The following is a 24,811-nucleotide window of genomic DNA, read 5'->3' on the forward strand; positions in this document are numbered from 1 at the left end:
AAAAAGTCAACCGAAAATCAGGGGTCGTCTTATACACCGAGTATATCCCAAAAAATGTTTCAATATGCCGCTAAACAAAAATTGCCTGAATATTGCCACGAAACGAATTTTCCAACTCGATCCTGCACCAATCACTGCAAGGCTGCTCGGACCGCCTCTCTATCTCAGCCAATCCAAGCAGGTTTTTTATGCATGCAAATTAGACAATGTTCTGTATTGAATCTACACTGCCAAAAGCCTGCTCAGATTGGCCAGACAGATAGGAAGTCTATGACAGTATAACCTCTGAACCTTTGCTTGTTGTGATTGGCTCACTGTGGTACATACAGTTGCAGCACAGGAAGTTCTGTCTGATACAGTAAATATAGGCCTAAACCTATGTTTTAACTGCAAAATTAGGGGGTCGTCTTATACGCCCAGTCATCTTATACACGGGCAAATACGGTAGTCCCTAAATTCCCAACCTCAAAAAACCAAAAACCAACAAACCAAACAAACAAACAAACAAAACCACTTAGAGGCCTACAGACCAGATGCAGTTCAGTGGTAGAGCACTTGCCTTGCATGTAAGAGGAGCTGAGATGGATCCCTGGTAGTGTGAAAACAAAACAAAAAACCTCACCAGGGTTGCCCTGATTGCCCCCTCAAGAATGCTCTATCGTGTGCTTTCTGCTCATCAAACTAGATACTAGGTGCCAAAACTGTAGGCTTCTAGAATAAAACACTTTTAGAGAGCCAAATAAAGCTGCCAGACCAGATTTTTTGATAAATTCACTCAACAGGAAAAGATCAAGAGTGAGAGCTTGGGCTCTCCAGCAACTCTCTGTCAGGTATCGGGCTCTGTCTGTAGAGGATAGACAAGTGGGGTAGAATGTGTCCCCCACGATAAGCAACTCTCAAGGTGGAGGATAACATTAGTCCTCAATAGTGCTACATTTTACAATAGGAATTAATTAAGCAGTAAACCATGACAGGACATGCATCATGGTATCATAATCACAAGCCTCAGCTGCATTACAAGGCAAAAGGCCAAAGACTGAGAGCTTTCAACCAGCCTGGGAATGCAATTAGGGTGAAACGCTCTGCACCCTGGAGTGCCTTTATGCCAGGTTAAAAATTCATAGATCTCCTTTTCTCCCTTTAGAACACTAAAATAATCTGCTTCGATGGAATTCTCAAGTCAGTCACCTTCGCTTACATTCTTTCAAAGGTCAGAATAAAGGACAATGTGAACCTGGGAATGCCAATGATACCCGAAGGGAAGACCCTGCCACGCATCATTGGCTGGACCTTCTTTGTGCAAGTGTGTCTGATCCTACCCAGACATCTGTCCTGCTCCTATTTGGGTTCAGCTTGTGTATTTATAGCATTTTTGGACAACTGCTCCACAGTGGCTCAGTGCTGGTGGTAGAGGATAGGAGGATCAGTTAACAGATTTTCTCTCACTCATTTGGTCAATTGCGCTCAAATAATTGGTTAAGTGGCAGGCAGAGAAAATTTCAGTTCTACAGAAGAAAATGGAAGTACAAACTATCAATACTAGAAAGTATCTTAGAGCAAGGCACTCAAATTCTGCTTCTCTTCTTATTACACACTTAAATGAAACTGCAAAATCTGACATTTAGTACAATTAAGAATCATAGGTCTCAGGCCAGAAAGATAGTTCAAATAGGCAGGAGTAAGTGAGCTCTGCATAATAGAGGCCAACTTCAAGTCAAAGCAGTGCATGACTCCGTAAGCACTGCCAGGAGTGACCCCTGAGCATGTGACCAAAGTGACCCCTAAGTACTACTCAGATGTGGCCTAGAAAACAAAAGAAAAAAATAACTATTGCTCTCTATTCTTTTCTTCAAATCTGAAACTCTGAAAAGGTTAAAATGCTTATCAGAATAATCGAAAAACCTGGCAAGTTTGAGAGTGTGCATTTATAGATTTAAGTACAAATGGGCACAGAATATAAATGTGACCATAAATATGACTGTCACAGTATTAATGTGGTCATTAAACAAAAAAAAAATAAATAAAAAGCACTACACACAGCTGGTATAGATTATATACTACAAGTCATTTGAAAACAGTAAAAAAAAAACAAATCTAATGGTAAAAAAATAATATACAAGCTCACCCTGGAATTTAGAGTTCTCTGAGTATTAAAGAAAAATTATTTTATCAACAGCCACTTCTAATGCAATGAACACAACTTACTATACCTGTGTAAAAGCTAAAGCCACCCTCTTATCTTCTCAAGACATCAAATTGTTTTTACAGAACTTTTCCTACTCTGCAAGTCTTCCATAGCTGAGCTCATAATAATAGACTGAATGGTGTACAAGATAAGAGAAATGAGGAAAGTATTAATTTTCCTTGGAATAGCATGGACAAAGGGTTACTAAATTGAGTCACAAATGTTTACAACACTTCACTGAAATTCTTATCACTGTTTTCCCATGAAACCAGAGGCTGGTCCCAGAAGCTTCTGCATTCCTGCTCTCCCCTCCTGAGTCAATGTTTCAGCTTCCATAAAGGAATGGGACATACCAGTCGCACTGTTATTTTCACTGGCTGCAACACCATGAAGCTCCAAAGCACTTGGAGCAGAGTTGAAAGTAAGTACCCTTCCCAAATACTAGGGATTATCTGAGTGTGGTTCTGATAGTGGGGGGCTGGTCGGGGCTCTGGTGCTATCTTCTGACCTAAAGCAAAGCAAGACTGGAGGTTTCTGAAAGGGGCTGAAATGTTTCTCACCTGCTGCAGAATGTGTCTTTCTCTCAGTGTCATTAACCTTCTGTGGAGCTCTACCAGTTCATCTAGATATGCCTGAAAGAAAAGAACCCCCCCAATACACACAAAAGTAAATAAACATGAACATTCAAGCAATAGGGGGATGGGTAGTGCACTGCTCCCCTCCCTCCCTGTATGAACTCAGTGCCAGAGGCCTTAGCAATTCTCTCCTGGCCACTGTTACCAAAAGAAAGCCGCTTTCTTTTAAAAGGCCAATTCTTGCACTTTTTGTTCTCAACAGATTCTAGCAGAATAGACTCATCCTTTCTCAACAAGGATTCAAGTAATCAAAGAGGATCTCATGGATAAATGGTGAGTTTAAATATGGTACCGCCAGCCTCTTTTGCTGTTTTCAAGTTTTCACTTTTAGAAGCACTTTAGCAAAGAAGAAAATAAAAGACTAACACAGAACTACGTACTAATGGATATTACCAATTATGTCAGGACAAATGCTAATTGAAAAGCAAAGCAAAACACAAACTTTCTTGTGGTTAAAGAGATACCTCAGAGGGCTAGCATGCATGCTTTGCATATGAGAGACCCAGGCTTGATCTCAGGTACCACAAGGCCCCTGAAGCGCCCTGAACACCACTACAAGAAGAAAGTCCTTATGCAGTGCTGTTTATGACTCCACCCCCCAAAAAATCTAAAACAAAACAAAAACCAGCAGCAACAACCAAAAAATCTTCCTGTTCACAGCTAACACTGCTAATAAAATCAAGCGACAGAAGAATGCCTTGTGAAAATATAAAGATCACTATCCAAATTAGCAAGACACTGTTTCTCTCCATATGCAGACTCTTGAAACTTGTTTGTAGAATAAGAATATGGCTGTTTCAAAAGCCATCTACAATAAATGCAGAAAAAAGGTTTGGTAAAGCATTAGCAAAGACGGTCCTGACTCCACAAAGCATAAATGGGCCAAACACAACAGAGTGACTAAACGTGCCCTTTACCTTTAACAGGTCCTACATATTTTAGGTGCATAATACATAATGTACAAAACACACTGCACCAGGCTTAGAGGCCTGGCTCACCTATGTCTGAGATTTACAAGCTACCATCTACCTCTACCCCCAATTCTATTATCTCCCATGACAATGTAGATGAACTCCCTGGATATGTGCACTGGAAGGCATCATAGAAAAATTTAGCATATGATTAAAGTTAATATTAAAAATGTGATCAAAACTTAAAAAAATAAACTACAAGACACAATGACAAAGTGCTCATTCTTTTGAGGAAAGAACCAAAATGATCATGAAAAAAATAAGTAAATGATATTTCAAGATTGAGGCCCTCACACTAATGGACTGAAAACTTACCTTGTCGCATTCACCATTCTTTATTTGTTTATCTGATTTGCTTTGCTTTATTGGACTTTTCACTTCAAGAATCTAGGGATTAAAGAGAACAACATTAAATTTTATGGTAATCACTTTTTAACCAACCTGACATTTAAACAAAGACACAAATAAAATGCCATACAATAATATCATTTTCGAAGTATTATTGCTCCTCTACATTTTTTTTCTCTTCTAATCTTACTTTTTCCTAGAAAATAAACGACTTGTATCTGAAATGCTGAGTCAGAGCAACAGAACTGAAAAACTAAAACTGATGATAAGGAAACTGATGTAAAGCTTCCCAGGCTCAGGCTGTTCCTCTTTTGTGCCAACTCTCACATATATGTACAGCAGCTGAGTTATACGAGATTATAGCCCCTCTGGCAAAAATTTTTTTATTTATTCTGCTGTTCCAGTATGCTAGGGATGATAAAAACAAACATTGAAACAAGGTTTTTGGTACCTGGCCTTCATATTCTAAAAATAACTCATCCACATTAAAAATGAAGAGGCTCATAAGTTATATTATTCTTTGTTCCCAACTTGGGATCAGAGCTAAGACTGCCTTCTGTGTGGTTACTCATAATAAAATACCAAATGACTTTCCTTTTCTCTGGACCCATTTCAGCTTATACATTTTGCCTACTACTACTACAGATGCTTCAATGAGAAACTATATTTCTAATTAATAAAAAGAAAAAAAAGATTGGTTGACAGATACAGTAGATTTATCAAAACCACCAAATTGAGAATCATTAAGGGATATATTTCAATGTCCTTTATTTAAAATGGTTATAACACTGCTTTTATTGGTGAGTGTTCACAAATTTATTTGAGCTTACCAAGACAAAGCAATCTGTCTTGTCATTATAGCTTCATTACCAAGTGTTATAATAATATGAAGCTACGTGTAAGGAAAAAAAAATACAAAATAAAGGACTTACTTAAGAAGCCTCCTAAAAAAAGTGAACTCTAATTAGTGCTCAGAGACATTCTGGTTCTATTCCTATCATTTAATATTTGGACCTCAAAATGAGAGATGAAAAAGATTGTGTGCAGATTCCCATTCAGTTGTAAAATTTTATGTTTCTAGTAAAAATTTTACTTGTGGAACATAGAAATATGTATGATATTCTAAAAGGACTAAATGCTTCGAAATAGATCTATTTTCTTTGGAACTTAGAGAATGATAACTGGGTAAGAAGCAAGCTCTTCTCATGATGTCTTTCCTAAAAATTGCCTTTATGCCTTCATTTTTTAACATTAAGATGACAGACAGCCAATTTGATCAGGCTAACTGAAAGTGCAATTGTTTGGGCAACACAAGGAAAGTATTGAATAACACAGGTAAGGCAACTACATTTTTTTTTAAACATGCTTCCCCATGAAGAAAGCCAAACAACACAGTGCAGAATTCCCTTTTCTCTATTGTTGTTGGAAATCAGACCTCCAGGGAAAACTCAGAGATGTGAGATTTGTAGTAACTAGGTCAGTAGATGGCACTCCTCGCCAGTGCAGATACGGGGTAACGGGCAAATCACACTCTACTGAGATTTCAGGCAGAAATCTATTGAGAAAATAAGCCTGGCTGCTTTGCCTTGCGAATTAGAAAACTGAATCTTCTTCCCTTCCAGCATCCTGTCTTCACCTCTTATTTTCATTCCCGAAATCCCTCTACTGTCCATTCAAAGTAACTAAGGTCTCTGAATGTACAATAGAACTTTGCAAACTAGGCTTACAGCATTCAGCAGCATTTTTTACAAAGCAGAAAAGAGAACATGCGGGTGCTCAAGTCCCACCCTACACATTCCAAAAGTGCTACAGCCCAGAAGGCCGAACTACACTGAAATCCCAGTTTCTTTTTTCTGAAGCTGCAGTTACAGGAACAAAAGCTCTGGGTGTCAGTGATCTGCCTCAAGTTACTGAGTGGCTGCCCAGAGAGGACTCAGTTAATCTTCCTGCTTTGATCTCTCCCTGCTCCAAAATAAACAGCTTTGTCAAAACCTCATTTGGAGAGAACTGAGCCATGCTGAAGACAATTGTGTTATTTATGATCATTTCTTATCTATAAGGAAACAACTCTAGAATATAAAAAGTATAGCACCTTGTCTTCCATGGGATTATTCAAACCAGTTTAACTGGATAGACTCATTTCATTCAACATGCCTTACAGCCTGATAGGTGATTTATGATATTCTGAATATTAACTTGGGTCCAATGGATCACTTCCTTAAGAATTCCCCCTTCTCCCTTTTCAGCCAAAAAAGGATAGAAATTCTGCATTTGTTTGAAATTCATATCCTGGAAGTTTGAGGTTAAAAACAATAACAACAAAATGAAGCTCTAATTTAATGGTACATCACTTACTATTATTCTAAGTGGCACTGAAGGCAGACAGCCCACCAGACTGCAAACCAGACCATTCATACATATGGCAGTCTCTGAAAATAGAACTGTGACTCTTAAGTCCTTAATATGGGTAGAAGACTCGAGAATGAAAATTTCAAGATTATTATTTTTCTGTACCCCTTAGTGAAAATGATGATTTAATTATTTGGCAGATGGATTTCCACTGGTAAGACTTTCATGTTAATGATCACTAGTAGTGCCAAACAATACCCAGGTTAATTAATTGTTTTGTTGACATGTGGCACTCCGCCCTTCTTTTTCCCCTATAGATAATGTTTGACTCAATTAAGCACTTGCCACTTCTCTAGTCACTCGAAAATTTGAGAAAAGGTAAAGGAAAGCTCAGCTTTGCTTGAGTAATTTAAAGAAATTTGATATCATTATCAATTTGCAGACAGAACAGCCAAGGGGTACTGAAGGAGGAAATTCAGTCTTACCATTTCACAGGCTTTTCCAGTATGATTTCATCTACTTTATTTGAAGTGAAATTTCAGTTTCTCTCTCTTTCTCTCTCTCTCTCTCTCTCGCTCTCACACACACATATATATACACACACAAGCACATGTGTGTACATACACACAATCTCAAACACAACTTTCTAATTTAAGACTAAAAAAGGATTGCAGGTTGAAATTGAACTGACTTTAGATATGTAAGTGAAATTTTACTATTTTACTTCATTGAAACAGAGAAGTAAGGAAGTTTAGATTTTGTTCAAAGTAGACCTTAAAATTGACTTGGCAGGACAGCATCACATTTGACCCAATGCAGACAGATGGAGGGATTAGGAAAATAATCCCAAAGTTTCAAAAAGTTTTTATTGCATTGGGAAGATAGTTTCAAAGGCTGGAGCACATGTTTTTCATGTTTGAGACCCAAGTTAGATCTCTAAGAATATAGGGTCCACTGACCATGACCAAGAGTGACCCCATGAGCACCCTGACAGGAGTAGCCACTGGTCATCTACTGGATGTGACCTCAAAACTAATTAAATGAAATAACTTGTCTTACTTTCTCAATTCCAAAGACATCACTCTGAGGTGGTATGCACTTTTTTGGTACATGTATTTCCTCCCCTAGACTAGCTAAAATGAAAGCATATGGACTTTCCCATTATGATTGCAGGTCTAGGGAAAAGTAACATGAATCTACATATTCCTGACAGATTGATGATTCACATGTGTGAAGTTACATTTGTCAAATAAACATATGTCATGGAACCAGTGGTATGCTATTTAATTAGATAAGGTGAATTTTTTACCTTCTTCTGATAGATGACACTGTTGGCTTTTGTTTTTGCTTTGCTAGACTGAAACACAAAAAAGTCTGATCAATATACTGCAAGCCAGGACCAGCTCCACCTTGCCCATTCAAGAATAATTTAGAGATAGATATTTAGTTGGAAGGGACAGATAGAGAAACTTGCTGGCACTGCTTTCATTTAGCAAGCACGATCTTAACCCAACTGGAAAAGATGCTGTAGGAGGTACACAATGCAGACCCTAAGATCCCAGCCATGACTCTGCTGCCCAGTATCTTGATTTTTCACACTATCTATTGGTAGCAGAATCAAGGTTAACTCTATTTAAACTGTATATTAAAATATATTCAAGTTCCAAATTCCAAACTTCTATCACCTCAGATTAAAGCACAAATTTACAAAAAAAATTACTTTGCCTAGAGCACACCTTAACTGATTGGCCACTAGCATTTATGCCTTTAGTCCAATACCCACCTAGAAATGTTTGATGGGAAATGCTGATCAACTTGGCCAATGGAGAAAGCTAGCTGGGACATGAGGAAATGTATGGACTGCAGGGGGTTTGAATCAAGACTCAACATATACTAAGTCCGAGAACAGACAGACAGTCTATAACCTCATAGGGCAGATACAAGGAAACAGAAGCTAAACTATAACTGGTAAGAAACAGTGGCTTTATTCCTTCTTCATAATGCAGAGGTAAAGGGTTGTGTAGCCTAAGAGATAGTACAATGGGTAGGGTATTTGCCTTGTACATGTCTAGTCTGGGTATGATTCCTGGAACTCCATATTGTCCCCCCAAAACATAGACAGGAGTTATTTCTAAGTGCAGAAGCAGGAGTAACCCTCCTCCCCAGCATTACTAAATGTGGCCCAAAAAACAAACCAGGAAAACCTGAGTTCAAAGATTGTTCTCAATGGTGTTTGGGGGTCATGTGACCATGAGGATTAAACCTGGGCTTTCAGCACACAAAGCATGTGCTCTAGCCCATGAAGCTATCTGCTATCTCTCTAGCCCAATAATGCAGCATTTCAGGTGCTGGTCAACTTTTCATCTGATGACTTACATTTTAAGAGATTTTGTGTAGGCCTTATGCAAAATTTAAAAAGAAAAAAAGGCTATTAGCTATAATCTGACATGTTTTTTCCCAAAAAAAGCAAAAACCACAAATTCAAGGGTAAGACTATTTAAAATCACAGGACACCTGTAAAGCAGACTATTAGAAAAAGAAAATTTTTTCACTTTCAGGCTAAAATGCATAGAGTACTTTTAATTAAGCCATAAAAATCATAGGGAACCAACCTAAAAAAAGACATGGATTATCAATTTATGCACAATGAAATGTTCACAATGTTCATAATATTTGGAAATAATTTTATTTTAGTATTTAAATTATCTCAATCCCAATCCAACCATACTTTAAGAAAAGCTCTGCATCACAGCTTTCATGGTTAGGCATGCCTTATGAAATAACTATGTTCAGTGTTTACTGTCAAATGACAAAACTTTTCTTGAGCTTGCTTTATAGCAAATGATGACAGCCATAATTTTCTATGACTTTTTAAATTAACCATATCTTAGAACCACAAGTGATCTACCTCCTTTTCTGAACAAGCAAAAAGAGAACACCTATAGCAATAAACATTAACCCACAACAAAGTGCTAAGTAGGTCTACACACTGCCTTGTGCTCTTTAAAAATTTGTCATCTTCCAAAAGACATTATTTGTCATCTCCCTAATACTACAAATGACAGGCATTGATTGATATAACTACTTAAAGTTGAGAAAACCAAATATCATAAGTTAAATGTTACTTTCCCATCAGTAATTGTTGTAAATTAGAGAAGCAAAGAGCCAAACTTTCCACTAACATCTCAGACCAAATTCTTTACAATTCATTAAGCCACCTACTTATTATGAGGAGAAAAATATACAGAACAAGAAATTAACAAGCAGTATTTTCTTATTATACTTTCCTATATCTATTTAATAAGCTAACCAATAGAACTTGTCCATTGTGATAGTCAAAGTCCTTTTACTATCTGGGGTTAATATGGACAGCTGGATTCAGTTTGTTTGTTTGTTTAGTTTTCAGCCACACACAGCAGAGCTCACAGGTTATTCCTGGCTTTGCACTCAGGAATCACTCCTGGCTGGCTAGGAGATTATATGGGATGCTGGAGATTGAACCCAGGTCATCTGTATGCAAGGCAAGCTCCCCTAGCCACTGAATGACAACTCCAGTCCTGGGCTCCTTTCTAGGGCTGAAGATTCCTCTTTGGTTTCAAAGAGGACTTTGTTTAAAATTAAAGGGTAAAAATTTTTGCCAAGAACTTTGTTAAAAAAAAAAATCTATTCAGCAGTCTTGTAAAGTATACACCCAGTGATTTACCTGGTTGTTGTTGGTTTTTAGTAAGGGTGGAGGGGGTTCATGATGTAGGGATGAAGAAACAGAACTACTTTCACTGTCACTGCCATCGCTCAAGCTAACTCTGAAAGAAAAGAGAGAATTTATATGCATCATTAGAAATCAACAGTTCTTAAATGTCTATAGAAATAGGCAAAGAGGACCAAGAACCCAAACATTGACAGATGAATATTTGTTTCAGTCTACTAGCTCAACATGTGAAACTTAAGTGTTTTTTTACCTGCTATTTCTCGTGTAATGATCTTAGCCTCATTTTTTCAGATAAGAAAAATTAAGACCTATATTCATGGGTCACTCATCTAAGGTCAGAGGTAAAAATTCTGGTTCTAAGATTCATACCCAAACAAGAAGAGTTAAAGCTAGAACTCAGGCACTCCACGATTCACTAGTGCTTTGGGGCTCTATTATCAATATTCTCCCCGCTTTTGGTCTCAATAATTAAGTGCATCACACCAGTTTTAAAAGTCAGCAAAAATACACAAAGTTGCAAGTTACTGCCTTTTATCCCTCCCTGCCCCCCTCCTTACAGGTAGGTGATGTAAACATGACTAAATGACATGTAAATGTTTACAAGTTTCAGACTAGATGGAAAGGCAGAAGCATGGAGAAACCCCACATGACTGACAGAATGATAACATAAGATGGGCTCTGTGAAACACCTACCACCCCTCATTTCTTCTCTGGAATGAATGATTCAGCAGTTGCTGATTCTGAACATTCACCGGAAATACACAATAGTAACCTGAAGAGACCATGTGCTTGACTAGGAAAATATAAACCTTTCAACAATGAAAGACAAAAAAAAAAAATAGTAACTCCTTCCTTGTGTTATTTTTTTCTTAGAACAAAGCAGAATTCTCTGTCAGCAGAGGAGATGGTATTACTTTATTTTGTTCTGCTTGAGAATCTAGTCCTCCTTCAGTGCTTGCTCTCCTCTCTGGTTATATAGCAAACTACTATAATATTCTTTTCAAAACCAGAAGACGCTTACAGTATCAGGAGTTTGTCTTTGGCTCTGAATAGGCAATAATATTCTACTTCTGTAATATATTCAGCGAGACAAGACATAAGATAGGAAATGAAAAGGATATACTGGGACAGCCTTTTGGTAAAAACGGAAGGCACTTGTTTTTCTTAACTAAATTACATTAATGAAGTGTTCAGTTGAAGCGCAGCTTTAAAATGCTTCTTGACTGAAGTGGAAGGCTGAGTATTTAAACTGATTAACAGTTGAGACTTCACAAGTATAATGCAGATCAAATGTTATCCTGGCACTGCTGTGCTAAGGGCTCATGTCAGGCAAGGGAAGAAACTCATCGATGATAAGCAGCACATCAGACAATTCACAGATGGGTATGATCTGACTACACTCATTCAGGAGATTGGGCTTTGAGTTAATTACAGAATATCAAGATATTAGACAGAACAGTAACTTAGGAAATTGTCTTGGGTCATGAACTTTTCACCAACTAAATCTGCGAGCAGCCAGACAATTTTGATTATTACAAATATGTTCCTCGCTTCTAAATCTTGATCCTTTTTGCCCTATTTTCCTTGTGTCAGATAAAAAAAAATTTTTTTTCTGAAGTAGGTGCTACCTGAAGGCTACTTCCAGATCTGGAGTTTACTTCCACATCTGTGTTTGGGAGTAACTCCAGTGGTGCTTGGGGTGCCGTGCAGTGTTGGAGATTGAACCCAGGCCTCTAGCATACAAAGCATACACTCAGCCCACTGAGTTATTTCTCTGGTCCCAGACCAAAAAAACCTTCTAAGGGAAAATTTTAGAAGATCAAAGACAAAAGAGGACACTCCCCCCCCCCACATTTTTACTAGGAAGACAAATGGGTGAACAAGGTGGGGAAATGTATATATGCAGCCATAAGAAAAAAATTCTGGGGCCTGGAGAGATAGCACAGCGGCATTTGCCTTGCAAGCAGTCGATCCAGGACCAAAGGTGGTTGGTTCGAATCCCGGTGTCCCATATGGTCCCCCATGCCTGCCAGGAACTATTTCTGAGCAGACAGCCAGGAGTAACCCCTGAGCACCGCCGGGTGTGGCCCAAAAACAACAACAACAACAACAAAAAAAAAAACAAAAAAAGAAAAAAATTCTGGGAAGATTCAAGAGGGAAGACTCTTAAAGAGTATCTGCTCACTGAATACACTGAATACAATGAATTAACTACCAATTAGGAAGCAGAGTATGCCCAGTTTGAATGAAGATTGTGCTCTCTTTAAGAATTTTAGGGTGGGAGGCCAAAGACATAGCACAGTGGGTAGGGTGTAGGTCTTGCATGTGGCCAACCCAGGTTCGATCCCTGGAGTCACATATGGTTGCCAGAGCACTGCCAGGAGCAATTCCTGAGTGTTGAATCTGAAGTAACCCATAAGCATTGCCAGGTGTGGCCCAAAAGCAAAAATAAAATAAAATAAAATAAAAAATAGGGCCTTCTGCATCATAATGGCAATGAAGGAAGACTTATTGTGATATAAAATAGATAATGAATAAAGATTTAGTGTGTTGCTTTATAAATATAATTAGATTTTAACTTCAAGTAGATTCATACTTTTTCTACTCAAAACATAGCACATAAGTATGCATATTTGTTTTCCCAACTCATAATAAAGAAGCAAAATCCTCAAGGCAATTTCAAGTTGACTATTAATTATAAGTGACATGAATTATCATCTTATAATGTGGAATTATGCCTCAAAGCATTAAAGCTACTTAAGGAACCTAATTGTCAGCACACTTAAAAGGAATTTATTTGCTGGAAAACACACACAGGTGATCTTAGCTTTAATTAGGTCATACCCATAATTCACTGAAGCCAATTATGTATTTCTCACTACAAACAGCAAACACAGTTCCTCAAATTCTAAGATAACCTACAGCAATGAATCTGTACAAACTCTTTCAGATGATAACCAAATTTGATGTCAGCAGTCAATTCTGCCATTTTGGCAGAAACTTTTATAAAGAATTATAATACTACATTACTCTATAGAAGGGGAATTTTTCTGGGGGAAAAAAAGGGTGGTGGTGATGCTGAAGAATTCCCTAGTAAGAAAGGCAAGGAGCTCAACAAGCTGAACAAGCCCAGTACTGCCATAGTTTATTGTGCCTGTCATGTCTTAGCTGTGAATACATCACAGTGGATCTAAGAGAACAACTCATTCCATTGCAGGAGCCTCTCATCTTCTAAGATACTCACCTTCGACTACGGCTCCCTCCTCTGTTTACAGGTCTTTCCATTTCAGAATCATTATCATTCTCCTCTGCCTCATCTGATTCCTCTTCATTGTCATCAGAATGCAGATCTTTCATTATAGACCTTAAAGGACCTGTGTAATGACAGTGAACCACAGACAATCAATTATACTTCAGACTTAACCATATTACAGAGTAAGGCTCACTAGAATTGAACATTAATTTAAAATAACAATGAGTGTATATACTTAGACAATCTATAAATGTCCAGAATGTGACCTCTGCCAAAATATTTTTTTCCATACAAGATGCCCCTAAATATTCATTATGAAGTCTTTCTTTTTCTAGGAATTTTTCCTATGTATTTTGCACCCATAAGAAAAATTATACCAAAAATGAAACAAAGATCTATCTATTAGTAAACTAAATGTTTTGTTAGGTTAATCCATGCATTGAAAAGATGAGGCTAATAAATCTCTGTGGTTGTAACTTGTTCTTGGCAAAGCAGCCTTTGTGTGGTAGTTTTTGATCTATTAAAGTTTAGCTGTTCCTTTTATTTCAAGGTCAATTCCAGGTCAAGCAAGCATTTCAGTCAAGTTCAGATTATAAAGTATTTCAATTCGATGCTAAAATGTCCTATCTCTGATCATCATATTAGACACAAAGGTCTCACTGCAACAATTTTTTTCAGCCAATTTCATTTTACTTTTTAAGAAATTCCTGGCAAAATATCAGCATGAATTTACATAAATAAGACCAAGTAATAAATCAAGTGCACAGAAAATTCAAGAGAAAATTCAATACTGGATAGGAAGGGGGGAGGAAATATAGGTTTTCTTCTAGAGTAGGACAAAACTGAGAAAAAATATAAAAAAATCATTTGTGTATTTCATTTCATGCAATAAAAACAAGATAGGTCTTTTAAATCTTAACAGAAGAGATGGTAAGGGTATTAAGAACATGGAAGAAGTGCTTTCAGTCTGGATTAAACATTTTAAATTCTAATCTAATACAAATAGCTGAGCTACCACTAACCACAATCCTAAAATAAGTACTAATTCTCTGCAATATAATAGTCTGTAAAACTCTAGTTTCTTTGCTTTTACAGTGGGCTTCAGCAGAACAAAAAATCTGAATAGCACAATGATGAGTGTCTTTAATTTTTTGCCCCAGTAGCTCAGCTTTAGCCCAAACACACATTTTAATCCTTTTTAAAACATACAAATTAATAAGGAATTCAGTCTGGTCAACATAAAAAGGTAAAATTTGCATTATACTAAAAAAAAACCACACCAAATAATTCCTTGAAATCTCACTATCATTGTTTAAAAAAAAACACAGTGAATATTTTCCTATATAGAATGAAAGTGAAAAATATACATAAAATCCTTAAGTTTCTTTATTAAATTTAAATGGAGAAAATATTTAATATAGCAAATTAATACTGGCCAAAGGAGAATGCCTTTTTATCTGTTAAAAAACAAACAAATGAAAAAAAGAAACCCCAACAAATAAAAAAAAAAATGAAGAAAGATTAAAAACCCATTTTTTTATGTCAAAGCTTCTCAAGTCCAGCTTTTGCTATTGTATTTCCTTTGGGAATTCCCTGGAAAGGGTTGTGTCTATAATCCTTTTGTACAATAGGACTCTGATGGTAGGGACCAGGAAAAGGAGAATTTTTTTAAGCCAGACCTTCTATATCAGAACAATACTCAAGTGCATTCCTAAGGGAAATAAATGCAACTGCATAAAAACCAAGTTATCATTCAAATAATAAAAAACATAGAAAAGAGGCCACATATCAACTCATTAAGATATTTTATGAGGAAATGTCTCAGAATTTGCCTGGGAGCTGTAGATACCTTGTTGCCTGGTCTGGGATGGTGTGAAGCTGGAGCTGGAGCTGGAGCTGGAGCTGGCAGGACTGGGTTGCTCAGACTTTAAAAAAGAAAAGAAAGGAATCATTCATAAATTTAGAGCACATACTTCTCTAAAATCAAGAACAATGTTATTTTATCTCTCAAAAATAACTTGCTCTGAAAAAAAATATATATATCCTGTATGGAGAACATGATGGTATATTATTGCATTAGGTAAAACAGCATTTATACAAGAGAATATTGGATTGTTTTGGTTCATGCCACCAAGCTTGAACTGGATGTAGAAAGAAGTATATAAGCTTGAGGATGAAGAGATAAACTCTTGGGTGTTACATGAGGGAAGAATCTGGCTTTGATTTCACTCCTATTTACTCTCATACATATCTCTTTCTAAAAGTTACCTTGATTACTCTTTTTCAATGTTCAATTGACTCAGCTGGTTAAAACACAGTAGTAATGAGACCAAGGTCATCAGTTCAATCACATTATAAGCCATTTAATTTTACTCTGGTCCAAGGCCATGACCCAATTCTAACCCCATCATCCATAGTTCACAAATGGAAGCCAATGTTCACAAGAAGACCTGTCCAAGTCTCACAAATGAGTCCCTGGAAAATGTCACTACTTTAAACCAAAACAAAGCAAAATCTTTCATTTCACAGTCTATTTGTCTCATAGAGCTAAGAGAGAGTATCATGCACCTCACTCCATTGTTCTTTCAATAAGCTGTTCTTCTTTAATACTACAAACAAGTTCCATTTCCTCCTTGATCTGTCTTCCCTACTCTCTGTTCTCTTCTCCAAATCCACTGAAAACATGTCCCATTTATTTGTTTATCAGATATGCTACAGTCTTAGGCTGCCTCTATCTGTTTTTGTTTCCCAGTAGAATATAAAAGTAGGGGTGGGAGAAATTTCTACAATTCATTATTATCCCTTACAGATAGCATAATATACTGCATTATACTGTGACTGTTGGTGGCACGTTAATGTATTGCATAAATGTATTAATTAATGCATTAATTTGTATTGATTACTTAATTTTGTATCAATAATTTTTATTAATAATATATTAATGTATTGTATTAAACTGTGACTGGTGGTGGCACATTAGGCCCTCCTTTGACTATCTGCCATGGGATGGCTGGGGAATATTTAGGGCTTACTCCTGGTTCTGTGCTCAAGAATTACTCCTGGAGTTCAGAGGAGCATAAGAGATGCCAGAGATTAAAGCAAAATATACTATCTCTTTGGCTCCAATCTACCACATTTTTTCTAAATAGCTGAGGTCAAATACATGACATAATTACACAAAGAAATGGTCCATATCACCAATACACTTTGTGTTGGTATACATACTAAGGACCAATTTAAAGTAACTTAATCACATTGTTACATTTGGTGTGAATTCCCAACCCAATTTCTAATGTTCTCAGTGCTTCAACAACATACTTAAGCCATATTAAAATATTTTCTGTCTTCTCAGGTGCACAGATACTCCTTGTTATTTTACTCAATAGATGAATACATTTATTTTATTTTTAAAAGTAATTTATTTAAGCACCATCATTACAAACATGCTTGTAGTTGGGTTTCAGTCATAAAAAGAATACTCCCTCTTCAACAGTGCAACTTTTATGTGAGCCACCGGGAAGCCAAAGGAAGACCACAAGATCTGGGTTGATGGCTTGAAGTGTTGGACCACATGCTTTGCATTCAGCAGGTCTGTGGTTTGATCCCCTAAGCTCTTAGCTAAAAGCAGGAGACTATTGGGTATGGCCCCCAAACCAAAAACAAAAAATTAAAAACCAAGTAAGAGAACAATCAGAAGTCACTAAATAAAACTCACTAAGAATCACAGTGAAGTGCAGTTTCTCACTACAGACTTTTCATGTCTCTCCCAGCACTGAACTCTCACCTTCTCTGCAAGCAACCCCATGCTCTACCAACACAAGGAAGCACTTTCAGCATTCCTAATGTGAACTGCACATCTTTGGGCTGGATGGGAAAACAGGTGTCAGCAATCTACCACTTGCTCTACAGGAAAAAAGCCAGACAGGAGCTCTAATGAGCAGCAGGTGGCCCACCAACCCTTTACCACTAAAAGATTTACTTAAGATTAGTAGTACAATGTCCTACACATTGCTGTTTGGGGCCCACAAAGAGTTGGTTTACGTGGATGGACACCCGAGTATGGCAATCTTCATTTCTATTGAGTGGTTCTGCCATGACAAGCCATAACGGTGAGCTACATAACTGAAAGGGCACTGAGTTAGTGCTGCTGTGCAATGCCCAGCTGCAAAAAATTTCTCCTGTCTGCAAAATACTTCTCTTCCTCTCTAAGTTCCACTTTTTCAGCCAAGTAAAGTGTCTGGAAACCATTTAGGAATCAAAAACTAAGTTTCCTTAGTGTGAGGAGAGGGAGAGGGAGAGGGGGAGAGGGGGAGAGGGGGAGAGGGGGAGAGAGGGAGAGAGGGAGAGAGGGAGAGGGAGAGGGAGAGGGAGAGGGAGAGGGAGAGGGAGAGGGAGAGGGAGAGGGAGAGGGAGAGGGAGAGGGAGAGGGAGAGGGAGAGGGAGAGGGAGAGAGAGAGAGAGAGAGAGAGAGAGAGAGAGAGAGAGAGAGATGGAGAGAGAGATCTCATTTCCCATCCGGCTGGACCTGTGTATGGCTGCACTGGACTAAACGGAGCCATACTGTATAAGCTATTTTCTGAGAGTGATGTTAATGCGGATAACAAGATAGGATGGTGGCTGCAACTCTCCTCAGGTTAAATTGAATCCACATGTCCTAACCACCATGTAATTCCAAAACCAAACCTGGAGACAGACTTTTTAAAAACATCTTAACTATAAAATGGCTAATAAATGTACAATTTTTAATTATGAGATATAACTAACAAATAACAAATAGCATAGGATTTCTTCTGTAAGGAGTATATAATAACTGACATATAAGTTAAATTAGTATATTAAAGTAGGATGCCAAAAACGAGAGGAAGCTAGAGAAGAATATAGTGTTGAATTATGGACAGCAATGCAATACCCTGGAAGTCTGAACAATTAAGGATCCGTGGAATTTTAGAGTCAATGAATGCAAAGAGCTTCTAGACAATTAACAGCAGAGATTTTTTTTTCACTTTGGTAGGCATTCATATCTCCTGGAATACTTGTTAAAATACAAACTGGAGGTCCCTTGCCCAGACTTTCTTGTTCAATAAGTCTGAAATGGGTAAAAACTTAGATTTCTTAACAAATTGCAGATGATGCTGTTATTTTGGAAAGCAACCAGACTTTTTGAGATAATAATCCAGGGTTCAGAAATTCCAAGTCATTGATATTCATTAGAACTTGTGTCTGTGGTGGAGTTGGGGTGTTCTATATCTCAGATGATTCTGATTTCATAAGTTTGAGCTGGGGTGATGAGTGGCAGTGTCTAGGCATGTTTCTATTTTAAAATATAAAAAGGTGTTATCTGTGAAAATTCCAGGTTAAACACCAGTAGTACTAAATCTCTTACATTAAAATGCATATCATATTTCTGAGAGCATTTTAAAGGCTATGTAAGAGTAAGCATCATGGGAAAAATAAAAAAAAATGAGCCAGAGTAAAAACACAACAGGTAGGGAACTAGTCTTGCATGTGGTTGATTGGGGTTTGATCCCTAGCACCTCATCTGGTGCCTTGATTCCTACCAGGAAGGATTGCTAAGCATAGTACCAGGACTAAGCCCTAAATGTAGCTACATGTGGTTCCCCCCAAATGAGCAAAAATATAAAAAAATATTACTAATCTATCTAGGTTTGGCATCCCTGAATATCCATAGTGTTTTTAGCAGAAAGTTTTCAAACAGAACATGTTTATCATCAATAACACTATTTCTAAAAGTACATTGTGTCCTAGTGGATGAATCTGAAATTAATCTGTGCTGAACAGGACAGTATTCAACTAAATTGCTCAAGAAACCTTTCTCCTCCTAGATGGGATCAACAGTCTTATCTATAAGTACAACAAAATAAATCTATAGGTTACTTTGTCTTTATTTTTTTTCAAGTCAGAATTATCCTCCTAGACCCCAAAAATCAAGGATGATTAGTATAGCTAGAAAAAGTTTTTCTCAACAAAATATTTACCATTAATGAATCCAGATTATAATATTTACAACCCCCAATGAGTTTATAAATACATATAAATGCATATATGTACATTAAAAGTACACATGAAGTCCAAAGAGATTCTGATTTCCCCCATATAATAATTGGATACTTGTTTTTGAGCTATCAAAATTCTCCATATGTAAGACAACCTTTTCTGCTTTTTCTTGCTGATTACCAGAATATACACTTAACTGATTTACTGAGTAATCAAAAACCAGACATGGAGTTTTTTTAAACTGTATGCTCAGAAGTGACAGAATATAGATTGAAGCACTTCAATTGATTGCTTGCTTGTATATGTTTTAGTGAAGATTATCAAAACACTAGTTTCCCCAGAGTGAGGGCACAGAACCTCCATGGAGTAATACATGGAATAATACAGTTAAATTGATATAATAAAGTACAAATTTTCAGGCCACTGCTGTTATAATGGTAACTAACCATCACTTGGTTGCTACTATTACTTACAGTAGATCATCAGGTCTGCTATTGCCAAAAATAAAATATAGTTTTACTACCAAAACAATGGTTCTACCAAGATTACAGTGCAATCTTGAACATTAAATGACTATGCAAAATCATTTTGTAATGCATTTTCTATGGAGGATTATTTTGTCCAAGACAAGAAAAACCACATGTTTACAATGCCTAAAAGTAAAAAGCTTTAAAAGAGAAACACCTGTCAAGGTAGGTCACATGAGCAGGTTTGTAAAACCCAGTATTGTTCTGTACTCTGGGAGCAATCTTCCTTCTCAGATTATCAAAAGAACTTCCATCTTTCTATTAATTATGTATGAGCAGAATTTTAACTTGACCTTGAAAGAAATCACAGTAAAAAAGGATAGCATAATATACAAACATTTTAGGGGGAAAAGATTAAAAAAGTTGAATTAAAATTATTTTAGGTAAATTTCTATTTTTTCCACCTGATTTCTTCCTCATTTAGAAAAAGGAAATCTGTAAACTATCTAGAAATTGTCCATTAGAAATAAGAACTAATCAAAAATGAAAATAAATGTAGTATGTCTTATTTACTCCTTTGTTCAGTTTTTAAGATTGACAGCAGTACTAAGTTCCTGAGATTTTAGTTTCTTTCATGTAAAAAATGATAATCTTTCCACATATTTTTTAACTTGGCATAAAATTGTTGTGACTTATCGTATTTATGTAAGTATTAACAAAATAAGTTATAATAATTTAATGATACATATGTATGTCGAACGACATTTATAACAAGTGAATACAATGTTAAATATTCATGTCAAATACCAAAATAACTAAGAAAAAGACTACTTTGTTTATTTTTCTCTGTTAAAAAAATTGAAGTTATTATCAATTCAACTTTCAAAATTAATTTTTAGAGTTTTTTCTTTTTTTTACAGTACTAGATAGAAGCCAGGATCCTTGCATTTATGATATGTAGTTTACTACTCTATCACATCTACAACCCTTTATTATTTTATTTAATTATTACCATATATAATTATAATATGCCAATAATTCTTTCTTTGAAAACAGGTACCCATGTTTGTGATACATCTTTTTTTGACAAATCCTCTCCATTTGTAAAACAACTTAAAAAAAGCTTGAGGTCAACTTATAATTGGATTGGGGGGGGGGTGAGAGAGAGAGAGAGAGAGAGAGAGAGAGAGAGAGAGAGAGAGAGAGAGAGAGAGAGAGAGAGAGAGAGCTCAGTAGGTTGAGCACATGCTATGTATGCAAGGATGCGGCAGGGCAGTGGCACCCTGTTTTAATTCCTGAGTAGTCCGTATCAACTGCAGGATTACAAAGCCAAGAGCAGGCCCTAAGCACTGCTGGGTATGGCTGTCAAACAAATTAATCATAGCTATATTTAACCATTTCAGTTCCCTATTAAGGAAATATATGGTCATGCCTATCCTTTTCTCATAATAGAACAAGTTCCTAAAATGTAATTTCCCCTATTAGCAAAACAGAAAAAGTTCAAATTTGTGTCATATTTTCAACTTACAAAGTAATCCTGAATAGCATGAAAACTGGCTTTATATTGAGTTGCTCTGCTTTTATAATTGCATTTGCTTTCCTCATTATCATCATAATCTGCCCTATTAGTATCAAATGCTGTTATCATTTGTACCTACCACTCCTGACTGAGAAGACAAAATACCATTAGAAAACAAAATGGCCCTTTTTGTTTCTCTACGATTTTTCCACACATAGGGATCCTGCAATTTTCTTCTAGCTTCCTCTATCTCTCATTACCTTATACTATGAAGGCTGCTACTGAGTGTAGCCCCATCCCCCCATTCTTCTTCATGTAACCTTACCTACAAGAAAGACCCTCCAATTTCTGGGAGGGGTCTTGGGAAGGTTACAAAAGGTTTGGCCTCAGGGGCAAAGGAGATTTGCATGGATACAGGAAGGAGAAGGAAGTAGGAAGTGATCTCTGAGGGACAAGATACAATACAGGGCTGAATAAAGATCCATAGGCCACACATGTTGGTTAGGGCATGAATAAAGCTAATATTTCTTGAAACCTGTCTGTAGATAATTTCCTCACCTCTACCTGAACCTGCTGACCCGCTGGGGTTGGAAGCACGTGGCCTGGGCTGGAGGAGAAAGGCCTCCATCACCATCCATCACCATCTAAGCCCATCCAGTGGGCCTCTTAATTATTTAATACTACACTGAGTATTGTAGCTGGATCATGTAATTTCTCAAAACAAATAAAAATCAGTTGGTGTAAGATGTTGTTTGAGCTAAATGTAGAATAAGAGATCACTGGCCTATTATGAGCTTTAGGAATGAGAAATCATCTGGAAATAAACCATTCATAGTTGCAAAAGACTGTACTTTATAAAGACTGTACACAAAAAATTCACTTAGTTATAAAGCGAAAAACTTATCCTTAAGTTGGCCTTTTAAAAATATTTTTGAGCATAGTTTATAAAGATAAAATAAGGTTATGTGAGGGCTTGAGAAATGAATCAGTGGTAGAGCACTTACTTTGCATGTTTAAGAACCTTGGGTTTGATCTTCAGTTATAAATAATTTATTAAAAAGTCATAATTAAGATGACTTAATACATAACATATATTATATTATTATATATTTAATATACATGTAATAATATAAGATAACTTAATACTATAATGCATTGTGAAAGAGAAATGGAAAAAATTAATTTCCTGATAAAATTATGCCATGATGAACTGATATTGTGTTACTGAAGATGACAAATGAGCACTAAATATCACTATTTGTCAGTTAAGATCCAAAACTATTGTCAGACCAACTTTTCAGTTATTTACAAAGTAAATCACCTGCACAAAAGGATAAGAAACTTGAATTACTTGAGAGTATTGTCTCAAAGTCCTAAAATGTATATTATATATGTAGTTCTAGCTCAGTTCTGGATTATAAAATTTTAAATAGAAAAACTTAAATGGAATAATTTTAGGATAGCATAAAGGTGGTAATTAACTGAAAGGAAGTAAAACATAGATGTAGCTGAAAAGATCATCATGACAAAAATTTTAACTGCATTCCTTATTAATATCTTTTTTAATGGCTCACTTTAAAATAAATGCCACAGAGCATTTAATTGACATCTATAGAACCTTTATAGACTCACACAAATGTCAGGAAGTTCCATTAATTTTAACTATCTTAAAGAATTTATCCCATTTAAAACCAATCTTTGATTTACTATTGTAGCAGCACCATCAAGAGCTCCTCTTATTTGCTAAGACCTTATTTCCATGATACTTAGCCTTCCCAAATAACTAAAATCCACTGATATAGGATTGATCCAAAGCTGTCCTATCATCACCATTCAAAAATGAAAAGATGCTGCACTTCTTATCATATGATTTATACAACAAAGACTGCTGACAGTTGTAGGGATTATTTTCTTACAAGTTTGGTACCTTTCTACATGAGTGTGTTTTTCAAGTTACATACTGAAGTCCTTTCTCCTAGATCAAGGTTCTCCCTGGCACTCAGGGAGTGTGGCTGCATTACATGCGTTGAGTACAAATGTATGCAAGATAAACCATATAAGTAAAAGAAAATAGAATTTTTATTCAAATGTGTTTTCTGTTCTTTCATATTTCGAAATTTTATGTGCTTTTTTATACGTGTTAGCATGGCTACACGTACAAGTTTAGAACAGAAATAAATTGGGAATAATTCTTTACTCTAAGACTTTATGACAATTCTAAAGACAGATTTCAGTTTAAAATATGATATGATTGCTAAAATTTTGATAAGGTCATAAAAATTTCAAATCCTGTAATGATGGGTGCCAAATATTCAGGGCACCATCCTTATTATTTATTCAGAGATAATTTTGTATTTTAAATTTTTTAATGAACTAAAAATGAATTTGGATACTAATTCTTAAGTTAAATAATGCTTTAACAAAATTCCTTATTACATAAGAAATAACAAACTTTAAAAACTCCAAATGTACATAGAAAATCCAACACAAAATATTGTATAGATCTCCTTGAAATTTGAAATGATCCTTATTACATCTTTATTAGAGACTCTAATTTTAGTGTTTGTTGAAAATATTAAAGTACTAAATAAAACTGAAAAATTTATAAACAGTCCACCTACTTATGCTCACTTCTACTTAAAATGTCAAATACTCATGAAAGGTTTATAAATAAAACAGCTTCAAAAAACTCTTATACTGAAAAGTGAGGAAAATAGCAAAAGCACTGCACATTTGAAACTGTTCCTATGTGCAACATTAGGAAATAGGTTTTTTGGTTTTCTTTTCAAAATTCCCCTTTAAAATGTGTATTTCAAATTGACACATTCCTGATTGGTAATATTCGAGTCTTGTCAAGAATAGGAGGAATGTCACTGCTCTAAAGGAACCAACATTTCCATGCACACATATTATATAAGCTTCACAGTTGCTTTTCTTCATAAATCAATCCATTGTTGCACTTTATAATGAGAAGGCAGATTTACAGCCTTTTACCGCCTTTTCTCACCATCAGAAGGATGCCTATTTGGGTAATAGGACGTTTCTCTTCTTCAAGGGTGTTTGGGATTAGAGAGGCAGGGGCAAGAACCTTTAACATCTGCGCCCTTCAAATAAATGACACCTCTAGTTCTCACAGACAGGATACTGGTCAGCGAATATTCACAAACTGATCAGATTCTCTGGGTTGAACATGCACAATCCTTTAACTAGGCTTAAGACATCTCTAAAACACATTTGAGATTTGACGGTTACATTGTGAAACGAAAAGATGTATTATAATTGCGAGCACTGCAATTCAAATGCTGTAAAATCATCATCTTTAGAACAATGGGGGTTTAGAATGAAGAAGTCCTTTGATCC

The 24,811-nt window shown here is 36.2% G+C and overlaps 1 protein-coding gene across 1 annotated transcript in view; it reads right to left on the minus strand.

The window, feature by feature from the left end:
- The window catches only part of MLLT3 (MLLT3 super elongation complex subunit), a 329,526-nt gene that overhangs the window by 10,899 nt on the left and 293,816 nt on the right, over positions 1-24,811 (minus strand). Inside the window, exons 6-10 of the mRNA XM_049769366.1 lie at positions 15,300-15,375; positions 13,442-13,571; positions 10,192-10,291; positions 4,107-4,178; positions 2,746-2,817 (exon numbers count right to left, since the gene is read on the minus strand). Of these exons, the coding sequence (XP_049625323.1) occupies positions 2,746-2,817; positions 4,107-4,178; positions 10,192-10,291; positions 13,442-13,571; positions 15,300-15,375 (450 nt within the window). The remainder of the gene's footprint in view (positions 1-2,745; positions 2,818-4,106; positions 4,179-10,191; positions 10,292-13,441; positions 13,572-15,299; positions 15,376-24,811) is intronic.

This window comes from Suncus etruscus, chromosome 1 (assembly GCF_024139225.1).
Source record: "Suncus etruscus isolate mSunEtr1 chromosome 1, mSunEtr1.pri.cur, whole genome shotgun sequence".
NCBI classification, from domain to species: Eukaryota; Metazoa; Chordata; class Mammalia; order Eulipotyphla; family Soricidae; genus Suncus; species Suncus etruscus.